This window comes from Bubalus bubalis, chromosome 4 (genome assembly GCF_019923935.1).
Source record: "Bubalus bubalis isolate 160015118507 breed Murrah chromosome 4, NDDB_SH_1, whole genome shotgun sequence".
In the NCBI taxonomy this organism is placed as follows: Eukaryota; Metazoa; Chordata; class Mammalia; order Artiodactyla; family Bovidae; genus Bubalus; species Bubalus bubalis.
The window spans coordinates 113,717,601-113,733,362 of record NC_059160.1 but is presented as its reverse complement, the minus strand read 5'-3'; the positions used below and the strand labels follow the sequence as shown (position 1 = coordinate 113,733,362).

Genomic DNA, 15,762 nt, shown 5'->3' with positions numbered 1-15,762 from the left:
CGTGTACTTAGGGGCCTTCATAAATAATGAAGACCTAACAAATGAGCAGAGTAGGAATCTCCATGCCTTTTAGACCAATAATACATTTGTGAAGAATAACAAGACAAAGATCTGGGCTGAGGCAGTCAGTTGGTGGGAGTGTGGCCCGCAGACGTGTGGGAGGACGGGTGGACGTGAACGGTTAGTGCAGTCAGTGTGTGAACAGATCCCTGTCATCAGCGTCCATCCCAGACTTCTGTGAGAGGCCTTTCCTTTCTTTCCTGGTACAGGGACGGCACCATTCTCACGGGCACTTTCGTGGACAGCTTTTGTACCTGTGTTAAATCTTGGAAATGGTGTGTTTTGTGCCTCAAAAATGTGTTGCTCTAGCAACATTGCTTTATTTTTCCCAGTGTTATTGAAAATAGTCTTTGATTCTTCACTTAACGTTTATAAGTGCCTGGTACATTTATTATGTTTTTATTAGGAAGGAAAATGTAACCAAAGATAGTATTTCTGTTTTAAGCAAGTTTATAAATACTTTTTCTAAAATTAAAGTCAACTTGAATGTGGGCAAAAATGGCAATGAAGAGAATGTAAAAACAATCTTTTAAATATATGGGTATGATATCTAAGTGTTTGGTAGATTTTAATGAATATAGATAAAGTAATATGCTAATTACTTTGGACATGAGAAGTCCCTCGTTTTTGTCAAAAGGAGTAGTGACCATTTAAAAATAATGTATTCACTGACTTTAAAAAAGTGTCAGATAAACTTACCCTACATGATTTAAAATTTGTAAGCAATTGACATTTTTGTTTTTTGCATTTAATTATGAGCACAATGGAAAATGTATTTGTCGTGATATAATAGACCAGCATGTATAGATGGAATTCATTTTGATGTAATAAACCATCTTGTACTTTTTTCTAGGTTTCTTTGTATGTGTGATAAAACCTTACGGATTATAAATTTATCTATAGTAATAACTAGTTTTCATTGCTTCTGTAGATTCCTTAACTTGAGGCACATCTCAATTTTCTATTTATCCATCTTCCATTCCTTGCCAACAGTATTGCACTTTTCTACAATTTTGGAAAATCTTGGAAATCAGATCCAGGGATTATTAAAGCCACAGAAGAACAAAAGAAAAAGGTAGCAAGATACAACCTAACTAGTTACCTGTGTTTTATTGCCAGATTATCAGTATTTTTAGCAGATACGAGAGTACCAAGAAACTGGGAATTTCAAACCAATCTGAGATTATGTATATAGATGGTGCTCTTGAGATGCCTGGCCTTACACTTCCATGACATTTTAAAATGGCATTTTAAAATTTCATGTTTCTCTCCTTTCTAAGGATTATGATTGTTTTGAGGGACTAATACAGTATTTTAAACATCTCTGTAAAGCTTCTGCAAATAAATTTGCATTCATTAAATAAATGTTTGTTAAAAGACCGTGTAAACTAGAAGGCCAGAAAACTGGTTGATAGTATAGGTAAATTGTTCTAATAGCTAACATATTTGTATATATGATCCAGGGCACCCCTCATCTATGGCTCAGGTACTTAGGAAGCCGAATTTATAATCCAAAGAGCTCATGTTAAGTAGAGAATTAGACCAGAGACAGTTAAATTATTTTAAGAGTTGTTTAACCCAGTCCCTGAAAACAGAACAAATCCTGATGAGTTATTCTATCCACAGTTGATTAAAACACTAGCAGTTTCTTACAGTCTGCCCCCTTCTGTGCTGCATAAAGAACGCTACTCTTATGTTCGGTATTCTTCAGACAGTTACTGCTAATTGATTTGCCAGGTTTTCTTAAGTCGTAATCTAGCTCTGAAGAGTCGAGTCTTTTTTGGATTCAGGTTTACACTTATCTCTTAATCATCAAAACCCATGCAGACTAGTTCTTATATAATTTAGTTTTATTCCCGTAACTTAAGTTTAGGGTTGCTTTATTCATATATCCAAGAAATAAAATTTCTGTATTCAAATTATAGTAAAATAACAGAAGTAAGAAATTTATTATTTTCAGCTGAAAACCTTGGTTAATTAAAACTAAATGTGTGTTTGTTGATACTCATATAAATATTCTTATTGAGTATAGTTGGTTTTCAGTGTTGTTTTCGTTTCAGGTGTACAGCACAATGATTCAGTTGTATATAACCGAATCACTGAGTTTTATATATGTAGTCTGAGAAATAATATATTCTTTCTCAGATTCTTTTCCCTTATAGTTTATTACAAAATATTGAGTATACTTCCCTGTCCTACGCAGTAGGTCCTTGTTGGTTATCTATATTTAGTAGTGTGTACTGATACTCATATTGATGGAACAATAGTTGATGAATATTGTTCTGTTTTGAACGAAGTTTTTTTTTTTTTTTAATTCACAGACAATAGTTGAACTTGCAGAGACAGGAAGTCTGGACCTCAGTATATTCTGCAGTACCTGTTTGGTAGTATTTTTTTCTTTTTCTTCCCTCTCTCCTTTTCCCTCAGCAGTGGCACAGCATAGAGAGTTTGGGAAACCAGGCCAGTGTCTTTCACTGAGCACATTTCATGATCCCCCAGCCAGAAGGCTTTTAGATCATGGGACAGGAGGAAAGATGGTGAAAAGATGCCTTCTTCCCGTGTTCTTGTTCCCCTGATGTTAGACCTTCACTGTGTTTCCGATTCAGTGTCACCGTTTTTGTATTCATTCTGTTTTTCTCAGAATGTAGTTCAACAAAAACCTAATTAATAAAGTATTTAAAATCAAAAGTTTACTGATTCCCTAATATGCTGTTATCCTAGCTTCTTATTTTAAAGGCCATGATGGGAAATTAGGTAATCTTTAAGACAACATCAGAGCAGTTATCCATCTGTGTTAGAGTGTTTATGTAAATTAGAGCACTCTTTTATCATCGATAGTAAAAGTTATCATATTCAGCCAGGTCATAGGTATTAATCCAGTTTTGTGTTTTAGTGATTTTCTGCTTGATTTTTGTGATTAGTTCTTGTGGAAAATGTATGGACTGCCACAGTGTTTTTGTGGCATATAGTATTCCTGATTAAACCATGTTTCTCTGTACAGAAATGGAAATATCCCCAAATCATTGCTTGAAACTATATGTTCTTTTATACCTTTAAGTTATACACTACAACTGAACTAACATCTTAACAATAATAATGAGATAATCGACTTAGTTGAGGATTCTGGAATGAGCTTTTGAAACTAAGCTCTAGTTCTAAAGATTCTTTTAAGTTTGACTTAACATTCTTTGATAAACAGTTATAATTTTGGATTTTGACTATATATACTGCTTTATTTTGGGTAACAACTTTAGAGTAATGATTCTTTTGTATTTTAAAGCATGCTTTAAAAAGATTTTTGTTTCTGTGCTTTACAATGGGTAATTTGCAGAATTGTATTCTTAATGTTTAGAACATTTCTACTATTCTATGAACATATTATTCTGTTCCACAAAGTCAAGTATGCATTGCTGATGTTTTTGCCATATGTCAAACAGATTCTTTTATATAGAGTTGCTCAGTACAGTTTCATTGTTAAGTAAATATCTGATGGCAAGAACAAGACTACTTTTGTCATTATAGCATAAATGTTTTCATTATGTATTATGTTACGGTAAGCTGTAGTTCTGGATAGATAATTTGGTATTGTAAAATCAAGAGCATGTTGTATTATAAAATGATTCAAATTGACAGAGGTATTTGTAATTATATGGATATCCTTCACTTTGACAAATAGGTGAGAAGACATACGTAAATCAGAATTTCCTCAAAATGAATTGCTTGTGTCAGTTTTTGTGCAGAATTCCTTCATAACTGTTGCTCAAAGAGGAGACTTAGCTGAGAGCTGCAAGTTAGGGTAGAAGTTGTTTGATCTATCCTACTTCTTTCTGCTGATAGATTTAGTCTCACATCTGTGGTGAAGAATAACTTAGCCTTTTCTTGGGCCCACAGATTATTTCAGTACATGTAAGAGCCACATAACGCACCTATGCCTTTTTCTTAGTGCCCTCAGAATCATGTACAACCTTATGTAAAGTGCTGGGGAAATGACAGTGCTTTTGTTGAACCACCAGTGAAGGGTATTACAAAATTTGCTTCTAGCAAGTGTTATTCCTCTAGCTCTTGTCATGTATCCAGCGTTGGGACTAACAGCTCTTTGAAGATCACTAATGAGTTCATACATTCACTTGACCGCTTTAGAGTAATGGAGAGAAAAGCATTTCACAACATTTAAAACAGAAGGCATCATGAAAATGAATTCTTTATTGCCTGTCAAGAGCTGTATAATGTATTTTTTGTTTTCTAGAACAAACAGGGACTGCCTAAACTTCACAAGCATGTTGTATTTTCTTAGATAATGGTCTTGCAGTTCAGCAGGGAAAAGTGCTGTACCTTTATCTGAGATCTGAGGAGGCTCTGAAAGATGTGTGCACTTACTGGGTTGTTTTTTTTTTGTTTTTTTTTTTTTGCTAGGATATGTTAACTCTGGTTAGACATTAATGATTTGAATTTTCAAAGCTGCTTTTATTCACTTCTAACGACCTTTCTATTACTAAGGAACAGTTTCATTTTATTAAGCAGCAACCAATATCATTCACTGTGATAGATTTTCATTAAGAAGCCAAAATAGTGATATTTGAGGAATTTAAGGGTTATGAATTAAATATAGTAACATTCACTGCAATAACAGATTGGTATTTGATTCTTATTTTTGTAAATTGATGGTTCTGTCCCACCTTAAGAGTTATTTGTTTGTTTATTTGACTGTCCACACAGCAAGTTTATATTTTAGCGTAGCCTTCTTTTTCATCTTTGTTGTTGCAGTTGAAATTTTATTAAACAAGACTGATTTTTGATTGGATCTATTCTTTTGGAAACCTTGTTTTTTTCATAATTGTATTTTGAGAAAATGTTCAGCTTTTCTGTCTTAGGTCCAGTGCCTTTTGTAATCTTTTCACATGCCTGTTGACAGATACGGAAACCAGTACGGTCCAAACACTGTGGTGTGTGCAACTGCTGTATAGCGAAATTTGACCATCATTGCCCATGGGTGGGGAACTGCGTAGGTAAGTTTTATTAGTAATTTCTAAATATATTGTTCATTTATATTGCTCTAGGTAACTAATGGAGTACAATATTAAAGTAGATGTAGAAACTTCGTTCTTGCACCATGCAGCACCCCTCGTTCCCCTAATTATTTCCTTGTTGGCGGTACATCAGCTCAATTGTGAGAGAGGGGAAAGACATCATAAAATCGGTGTCTAGGAAAGACTGATATTATTTCTTTATCAGTTCTCTCTGGTGCCTCCTCTTGTTTTCTCCATTGGACAGCAGTGAAATCAGTCAAGAGGCAGGTTGTGTTGTCTTTTAGTTAAACTAGAGAAAGTTAGACAATTAAAAATTGCTACAAGATTGTTATGTACAGAGACCAAGAAAAATGACAGATAAGAACTCTGCATACCTCAGTGTTGAGAATGGCACAGTCTAAGGAAGTGGACTAAGTGGCCTGAGAGATGACCATGGAGATTTTGTGAGGGACAGCTGGGAGATGTTACAAAGATTGTATGACTCCTGGGGAGAAATCTGTAAAAAGTTGGATTATAAAATTTATAAAAGTAAAGATAAAATAGGGTTGTTTAAACCTCAAAACACACAGTGGAATCAAAGCTCAATATTGTGATTTATTTGGTTCATTAAGACTTCTGGCTTCAGAATGCACTTCACTGCAGGCACTACATCTTTGTGTGTAATTGTAAGCGTTCTTTTATTTAAAGACTTTCATTAAAACAACTGTTTTCTCGATGATCATTTTATAAAATAACATATGTGATTATTGTCCAATGTGTATCTCACTTTTCATGGCATTTTCCCACCCCAACCTCATCTCTAGGTATGTGTCTGGTTGTTTTTCTTAGCTGGAAAAAATTGCTTCTGTTTTGTTCTCTAGGTGCAGGCAACCATAGATACTTTATGGGCTACCTGTTCTTCTTGCTTTTTATGATCTGCTGGATGATTTACGGTTGTATTTCTTGTGAGTACAATTAGTACCTTTTATTTTCTTAAAGCAAATGTTTGCAATTTTATGTTTTACCATATTAATAAAAAATACGATAATGGCAAATGTCTTTTAACTGAGGCAGTTCACTACAATGAAAAAATAGAGAACTATCAAACATATTCAGTAGAGTATAAGCAACAGAATTATCAGTTAATTATCTTTTAATAGCCTTTGAAAAGCTTCTGGGTAAAATACACCAAGATTTTTCACGTTGCATGCTTGCTTCACTTTAGTAGTTTGTAAATTTTGTGATTATGCTAGTTGCTCTTTGTTATCAAACAGCTGGGAAAATATAGTTGAAGTTCAGTTTTGACAGAACTTGAAACATTTTGAAGAGGAAGTTATAATTATTTTCTGTTGGAGAATATTTAAAAGGTTAAAAATAAGTTACCATTCACTGATCATGTGGTTTAGTATTTTAGAAGAAATAATAGGCTTTTATTGCACTGAGAATGGAAAGAATTTGAATGAAAATATTAGTTACTGTCCTTCAGGGCTTTTTGGTACTTAGTGTGAAGACGTATTAGATACTGACTTGAAAATAAGTCTTGGATGATTTTCTAGTCTTCCTGCTCCCACAAATACTAAGAATAATCTCCATTATTATTAATACCGTAATGAAAAAGGAGGCTAGTTCCTCAAATAGAGATGAACGAGAGAAAGTTTGATCAGAGATCTTTACCTAATTTCTGGCAGTCCAACACCCCTAAGAAAGAGCATAGTCCAGCAGTAGCATCAGTTCTTTGTGGCAGCGGCTCTCTGAGTACATTTTGTTTTGGAAAAAGCTTTCCTTCCCAAGGTGATCTTGTATTATATGCCTTCCCTCCAAAGACGTCTCACATGTAAATATCATCTTATCTTTGTATAAAGGACGTGTTTTTATGTATTCTATGTATGCAGTACCAGTCAGATAAAAACTGTTGTTACAGGACAGGCCTGTTTGTTTTTTAAGGTTGGCTGCTGCTTTCTGTTCTTTATGTTTTTTCACTAGGGGATTAGGGAATTATTTATGAGTACAAAAATACTTGCATTGAGATCATCAGTTAAATTCTTAGGTCATGTTTTCTAAGTGGTACCCACCACAAAATCGTCCACAAGGGGCTTGGATGGTTATCGAGTAAATCTGAGTACTTGTGCTCTGATTTTAGACTGGGGACTACACTGTGAGACCAGCTACACCAAGGATGGATTTTGGACATACATTACTCAAATTGCCACCTGCTCACCGTGGATGTTTTGGATGTTTCTGAACAGTGTTTTCCATTTCATGTGGGTGGCTGTATTACTCATGTGTCAGATGTATCAGGTATGTGCAAAGGAGTTATTCTTTAGTGTGCTGAGAACTCGTAAAAATTCACTCCTTGCTTAAAAGACGATAGTATATCCTCTTTATAACTACTCCTACTTTTCAATAATTAAATTCTTTCAAGAGTTAAAATTTTCAGCTTGCTGTTCCTTTCTTCTCCCCTGTCTTTCCACCTCTCCTCCGTCTTCTTATATTAGGAACTTCTGACATTCAGTACTACTCTTAACGAAGCTTATTGTTTCTGTCTTTGCTGATTTACATACATCCAATTGGATATAACTGTGAGCTTAGAGTAATGGTGCCATTAATTTTGTATGTGTTTTAATAGTAATGTTTTATTACCTGCAAATATCAGCATTTATTCAAGAGGTTTTTTTAACTTAATTTTTAAAGTTAATTTAATTAAGACATTTTTCTTAATTTAATTAAGAAAACTGATACACATGGATTTTCTCTGTGTGTGCTCAGTCATATCTGACTCTTTGCAACCCCATGGACTGTATGTAGCCCACCAGGTTGTTTTACCCATGGAATTTTCTAGGCAAGAGTACTGGAATGTGTAGCCTTTTCCTTCTTCAGGGGATCTTCCTGAACAGGGTTCAAACCTGTATCTCTTGCATCTCCTGCATTGGCAGGTGGATTCTTTACCACTGAGCCATCTGGGAAGCCCTTTCCTTTTAATTAGGACTTTTTAAAAATCTCCTGCTTAAAGGGGCTGATGGAGTAGTAGTATGCACATAATGTCCATCTCTCCACATACGCAATGCCAGGTAACCTGTTTAAAAGTTATTTCCCTGTTTAACTAGCTGCTGTCATAGAGACAGATGATCTCTTGTACACTAGCTTGATGTCTCCTGATGGAAAACCAAAAACAGACTTCATCATTTTTTTTTCCATCCTAATCCTGGGAATTAATTTTCATTTATTTTATATTAAATATTCAGAGACTTAATGGTTTGCTTTCTTTTGCCTCTTAGATATCATGTTTAGGTATTACTACAAACGAAAGAATGAATGCCAGGAGGTACAAGCACTTTAAAGTCACAACAACATCTATTGAAAGTCCATTCAAGTACGTACATTTCTGTGGGTTTAATATTTTCTCTTGAAGTTCCTTCAAGAAGTTCCTTACTAACTAAACTAAACAAATATCTAATGAGTACATCAAAGAGAAGTATTTTCTTTTAAAATGGCAATAAGATGTGAAATAGGGAATATTTCTTTTACTTAGCCATGTATAAAATAGCTTGTAAAACGTAAATACCAAGATTTCACTTTTTCCTTTAATTATACAATTCAAACTTTATTACCTACTAATGTTTAGTATTTGTTCTTTAACGTTTCCGTCAATTTATAAATTTTCATTCAAAAATGAATGTATCAAGAAAATTGAAATAAGATTTTTAAAAATACAATTGCTTGAAATTCATTCTTTAGGGAAATTTCTTAGACTCTCGGGCAGCTCCTTTTTGCTTCAGATTCCATATTGTTTTTTAATGTTTATTTGTTTATTTGCCTGTACTGGATCCTCAGGATCTTTAGTTGCACCATGTGAACTCTGAGTTGCAGCATGTGGGATCTGGTTCCCTGACCAGGGATCAAACCCAGGCCCCCTGCATCGGGAGCGTGTATTCTTAGCCACTAGACCACCAGGGAAGTCCCAGATTACTTATTTTATTTGCTGTTTGAATGACATAAAAATTTCCACACACCTAATTTTCTTTTTTTTTTTAAGTATAATTGACATACAACATTATATTGGTTTGAAGTGACAACATAATGGCTTGATGTTTGTAAACATCGCAAAGTGATCACCATTAAAATCTAGTTAACATCTGTCCCCGTAAATAGTTGGAAAATTTTTTCTTGTCATGAGAACTTTTAAGATCTGTCCTCCTAGCGGTTTTCAAATGTGCAGTAGGAGATAGACTGTCGTCACCATGCTCTACACTGCACTCCCAGGGCTCCCTTATTTAGAACTGGGAGTTTGTATGTTCTGAACCTCCTTCACACATTTGCCTGCCCCCACTCCCAGTCTCTGGCCTCCACAGTCTGTTCTCTGTATCTCTGAGCTCAGGTTTGTTTATATTCAAAGTGAGTGAGATAATGTCATATTTGTCTGACTTTACGTATAGTGCCCTCACGGTCCATCCATGTTATTGCCAATGGCTGTATTTCCTTTTTCATTACAGTGGCTGGATTTTGTTTCATTGTGTGTGTATCACATTTTAAAAAAAAACCTTTCATCCATCAATGGATACTTAGACTGTTACCATATCCTGACTGTTGTAAATAATGCTGCAGGGAACACGTTGAGTGCATATATCTTTTCAAGCTAGTGTTTTCATTTTCTTTGGAGAAGTACCTAGAAGTGGAATTGCTGAATCGTATGGTGGTCCTGTTTTAATTCTTGAGGAACCTCTATACTGTTTTCCGTAGTAGCTGCACTGATTTATGTTCCCACCAGCAATGCACAGGGTTTTCTGTATCCTCCCCGACACTTGCTTTCCTATCTTTTTGATAATAGCCATTCTGACAAGTATGTGGCAGTATCATTTCTCTAACAATTAGTGTAATGTTGAATGTCTTCTCGTGTCTCTTGGCTAGCTATTCAGATTGTCTGTTTTTAGTTGGATTATTTGCTTTTTAGTTGTGTGAGTTCTTTATATAATCTGGATATCAACCTTTTATCAGATATATGATTTGCAGGTATTTTCTCCTGTTCAGTAGGTTGCCTTTTCATTTTGTTGATGGTTTCCTTTGCTGGGCAGAACCTTTTTAGTTTAATGTCGTCTCATTTATTTTTGCTTTTGTTACCTTTGCTGTTGGTGTCAGATTCAAAAATTCATCACTAAGACTAACGTCAAGGAGCTTACCATCTCTGTTTTCTGGTTTCAGTTCGTAAATTCAAGTCTAACCCATTTGAGTTAATTTCTGTATATAGTGTAAGATAGTGGTTCAGTTCAGTTCTTTTGCATGTGACTGTTCAGTTTTCCCAACACCATTTATTGAAGAGATTGTACTATTCTTTTATTTATATATGTATATATTTTGAAATTTGCATTCGGTTTGGAGTTAAACAGTAGTTTCCTAATAATTTGAAATATTTAAAACTTTTTGAGTTTTACTCAAACAAATTGTCTGCTACCTTCAAGCTTTTGTGGTGCTGTTAATTGTTGCATGCTTTTGGAAAGCACGCAGATCTTTAAAAGAAAAAATAATAGAGCCAGTTGAACAGTTTTGAGAATTCTCCCATTGGCATAATAATTACATAATGTGTAAAACTAACTGCTTTTCCAAAGGTATCTTGAAGTTTCTAAAATTCTTGAATTCTAAAATTCCAGGAACTTCCCTTGACATTTCTTTTTTTAAATTGTTACTCTTAGGTACACTCTCACATTTATGCTATTTTATATTTATTTTGTCTTTTTCTTTCTCAATTTTGGATATAGTTTGTCTCCTTGCCAAAGAGCTACCAGTCAAGGAAAGGTTTTATGAAAATTTTTATTTTACATAGGAATGAGAGATGGATGTTTGAATAACTTTAAAATATAATAGTGTAACCCATGGTATAAGCACAAGAGAAAAATCAGTGTTGTCAGAGCTCTGAAGAAACATGAATGTATACATATCTTAGAGTTATAAGCAGATTCTTTCTGCCAAAAAATCTGAGTATTTAAGTTTGGAAAAAATATATTTAACATTAAAATTATGTTAAACTCATATTAAGTTACTATACTAATAGACTATTTTTTTCTTTTTCTGTTTTCTGTTTGTTTTTGTGTTTTGTTTTGTTTTTTTTTGCTGGGGGGTGTTTAGCCATGGATGTGTAAGGAATATTATAGACTTCTTTGAATTTCGATGCTGTGGCCTCTTTCGTCCTGTTATCGTGGACTGGACCAGGCAGTATACAATAGAATATGACCAAATATCAGGATCTGGGTACCAGCTCGTGTAGCAACATCTTTATCCTTTGAAGCATATTGCTGAGTGGTGCCTGAAAATTGTGTCTGTCCGTGTCTCTCTCACACTCAAATCCACATCCTTTGAACAAATAGCATGCTATATGTAGGGCTAACGGTGAACTTTACAGTCTTTTTTTCAACACTTTTATTAACGAAGGTAAACATGGACAGAACACACTGCCACTTCTGGGAAGAATAAAGATCTTAAAAAGAATTTTAATGGTTCTTAATGTGGGAATTCACAACATATACAGCTTTTTGGTTTTGTTCTCATAACATTTTTCATGAGGAAAGAATGAACTTATTCTGTTGACAGACATGGTTTACTGATCAGAAATGTTCGAGTCTGGCTAAAACTAAATTTATGGTATACAGCTAAATTTTATAATGCAATCTACTATTAGTATTGCATTTAATTCCAAGAGAGTTGTCTTAAATTGATTCAGACTAGTGTTATGTACGTGTTAGAATGTACATGTAAATACTGTGATGAAAATCATGTGGTTTTATTAGGGATCTACTGTAATGTGTCTTCAGAGGCACAGGAAAATAATGTTCACCAAAAAAATGTGCTAACAATATTTTATTGCTATCAGCTGTTGAAGTGCTGATATATTTCTAGTTCAGTGAAGTAATTTGTAGTAACCTTGCTCTTAAGGTTTTATGGTCTGATAATAAAGCACTTGCATGAGTATAGTAAGTCATGTTATTTTGTTCAACTTAAAAGCCCTACTAAGTGCATGATGCACCTCATAGAATGTATACTAGCACACACTATCCAGTAAAGCATAAATTAGAATTTAATTTGATGTGCAAATAGTCCAATTTTTAAGAGTTGAGCTATTTTCAAGTTAATGCAAAATTCTCAGTAATAGAGATAAACGGATATTCTGCAAAAATAAATTATAGACAAAATAATGGGAGTCTAGCTAAAGATGGAGCATGATTTCTGTACATAATAGACGTGAATAAAAGAAAAGCTAATGGTATATTCTGGTTTTTAAAAAATGACCTATCAGAAAGAATTTTATCTCTAAGATTGTTTCAGTTTTCCCAGCGTTGAATGTTTTGAAATTTGTTAATGCTGTCTGAAACAATTTCAGAAAGATTTTCTAATTGTTAAACATGATGCACTGATCAATTTTTGTTGCAGCATTTCCATACTCTCATGGTGAACTGTTAGTCACTGCTTCCACACACATTGTTTACAGAGTGAGACTCGGTGTAGTCCTCTTTAAGTGCTGTAGCACACGGTGGTTCAGGCGACCTGTGGGACACGTGTGAGAGGGAATAGGCCAGGGGAGAGTGGGGAAAGGGTGGCCAGACTAATGACAGATCCTAGGCCAGTGTAAAGCTTGTGTATCTGTATATAAATAATTTATCGAATAGTTTTCTCTTTGTGTCTCTATGTGTTCGTGTATTTAAAGCTGCTCATTTCATTTTATCCAACCAAAAAGAAAAGGGAGATAACTAATGAGCTTCTAGTGATGTTCAATATTGCTGTTAATAGGCATTATACCCTGCAAGTTCACTGCATGTCTGATGCTTGGTAAAATTAGTATTCTCTGTAAAATGCAGATTACAGGTATTAAAGCAATCTAGTGGTAAACCCGCCCCTTGCCTTAGTAAGAGGAGCAGCGAAAATGTATATAGTTGACGTTCAGTATTTCCAAGTACCATTTTTATATAGTAGTTTCTTTGACCATAAGTCATACATCAAAAAGATCACTTAGTGTATGTGAGTGTTTTAATATTAAAATTGGCATACGTGCTTTATTTTTGAGAAGGGAAGAGATGGGTGTGGGGTGGCAATGGCACCATGCCGTTTTGTCATAGAGTGCACACAATTGGCTAACTTTACAAATGCCTCTGCTAGTTTTGACTACTGATTGGGGGAAATTTTAGATACTTTTTAAATTCAAAGTTATTTATAAAAGGCTAGAATTTGTTTTAATTTTTTGTATTTTGAGCCACTTCACATGAAGACTCAGTTGCAATTTTTATCGAAACATTTTTTATTAACAGTCAAATACAATGGTGGTTTTCTCAGAGTTTGAATGAGAGTGTTGTTACCATGTTCTTTCTTTATGGTACAATATTCTTTTAAGTGTGAAAGAAATGTCTTTCAGTTAAATGGAAAAAAAAAAACCTGTAGATGTATACATGGAGAATATTAGCAATGTTAATGCTTTAGCACTAAACCATCTCAGCACCAGTGAAATCTATAACTCAGAAATGGTCAGATGGTCAGGAGCCAACTATGCAGCAGTGTACCTTCTAATGCTTTTATAGGTCCTAACGTGTGGAACCAGTTTAACCCCATTCTAAAGTTGTGTATAAGGGTGACCCTTTGAGGAATAGTTCATATCAGTAATTGGATACTTTTAGCAAATAAGAACTTTCTTCTCAGCTCTAAACATGAATTACTTCTTTGGAATTTTTTCCTTATTTCTGTTGTTCCCAGGAATTTATTTGAAATATTAATAGGCATAAAACAGCATCATTATTATTCTTAAGCTATGAATATTTTTATTTTATATTCTTTATTTATAACTGTGCCAAGTATTATTTTGCTACTTAACGTGTTATTCTGTGGAAAGAAAAACCTGTAAAGTGTTTAATAAATTAGCTCTCCTTACATAAATTAAAATCTGTCAAAATTTTGTAAAATATTAATCAGAATAAATATTGACTCTTAAGTGTGTGTGTGTTTGTTATTTTGCTCAGTTCACTTCAAAAGATTGATGAACTGCTGATACTGGTACCTGTGATATGAAAACGTTATTCTGTATGTTTATATCTGGGTCAACTAGGAATCAAGTGGCAAAACTAGAAATTGGCAAAAGTAGAAGGTGGTAGTATTGTTAAGACAAACATAACTTTCATTCTGTGTATTTGTGTATATGTGCGTGTTTGTAATTAATTCTTTTAAAATAAGAGAGTATATTTTTCTTTAAGAATTTTAGATTCCATAGAGTTAACTAGGATTCTCAGGAACTGTATGAATCCCCAAGATTTAAACGTGTGTCTAAAGACTCTAGTAAAATACGGGAAACCTATGAAACATTGCTCTCAGTTACTTGAGAAACTCTGCGTGACAAGGAAAGTTTTATTTGGGAATTTACAAAGCAAAAATTATGGAGCAGTCCTTTCCTGTTGATCACATGATTGTTTATGGTTTAATTGAGAACCCTGTGGTACTAAACAAATAGATTGGCCTAATACTCATTTCATAATTATTTTACTGTATTGAAAGTAATGCCTCCAGAGCTATTAGAACTCAAGTAATAATATTTTAAACAAGTACAAATACAAAAGGAAATTGTACAGTAAGCCCTCCCCTTTCACTCTGGTTAGGTCCTTTTCTCTTTATTATCTTCCTGAGTGGATCCCCTGGTCCTTCCCAGATTGGTAGCTTGCACCTGTGATGTGAATGCCTGGTTCTAAGAGTTTATGGAGATAATTAGAAACAAGTACATACCAGGGCAAGAAATCTTAGCTTCAAGTCAGAAAGTAAACCTTAAATTTTATCAAATTTTTGGTATAAGAGTTTTAAATATCTTTATGTGGCTTTTAAAATAGAAAAATCTGTAATTCCAAGTGGAAAATTCAAAATGTCCCTTGATCTAGGTCAGCTAAGTCACCAACTCAAGGAAATCATATGTGTCTCTTAGAAAAGTTTTTGCCTTTGAATTGAAGTATGAATGTTTTGCTTAGATAAATTTTACCAGAATATCTCTGTCATCAGATAATAGACTGGTATTGGGAAATACTTTTTAAAAAAATTAATATGTTTATTTTAATTGAAGGCTAATTACTTTACAGTGTTGTGGTGGGTTTGCCATACACTGACCTGAATCAGCCACGGGTGTACATGTGTCCCCCATCCTGCACCCCCTCCCACCTCCGTCCGCACCCCGTCCCTCTGGGTTGCCCCAGAGCACCAGCTTTGAGTGCCCTGCTTCATGCATCGACTTGCACTGGTCATCTGTTTCACATATGGTAATAGGCATGTTTCGGTGCTATCCTCTCATGTCATCCCACCCTCGTCTTGGTAAGTGCTTTTTAATACACTGCAGTGTTTCTAGTACTAAGTAAGAAAGAGGGACTATTCCCATCCAAAGCATTAGGAAGCCTCATTGCTACTAATGCTGTTTCTTGGATCTGTAGTTTTATAGTTTTCATCAAATTTGGAAAATTTTCAGTCATCGTTTCAAATATTTTTCTTCCCCTCCTTTCCGCAGACTCCAGTTACACACATTTGAGACTGTCCTATGGCTCAGTGATAATTCATTTATTAAAATTCTCTTGAGTTCACTTAAGTTCTTTTCTGCACTGTCGACTCTGTCATCAGGACTATTCAGTGTATTTTTTTTATCTGCTACATTATAGTTTTCACCTACAATGCTTTATTTGAACCATTTTTACATCTT

General features: G+C 34.4%; 1 protein-coding gene across 1 annotated transcript in view; it reads left to right on the top strand.

The window, feature by feature from the left end:
- The window catches only part of ZDHHC17 (zinc finger DHHC-type palmitoyltransferase 17), a 99,464-nt gene extending 85,436 nt beyond the window's left edge, over positions 1-14,028 (top strand). Inside the window, exons 11-17 of the mRNA XM_006073216.4 lie at positions 1,011-1,135; positions 2,382-2,444; positions 4,973-5,066; positions 5,948-6,031; positions 7,207-7,364; positions 8,342-8,436; positions 11,184-14,028. Coding sequence (XP_006073278.2) covers positions 1,011-1,135; positions 2,382-2,444; positions 4,973-5,066; positions 5,948-6,031; positions 7,207-7,364; positions 8,342-8,436; positions 11,184-11,322 — 758 coding nt within the window. The 3' untranslated portion in view covers positions 11,323-14,028. The remainder of the gene's footprint in view (positions 1-1,010; positions 1,136-2,381; positions 2,445-4,972; positions 5,067-5,947; positions 6,032-7,206; positions 7,365-8,341; positions 8,437-11,183) is intronic.
- The last annotated feature ends 1,734 nt before the right edge of the window (positions 14,029-15,762 follow it).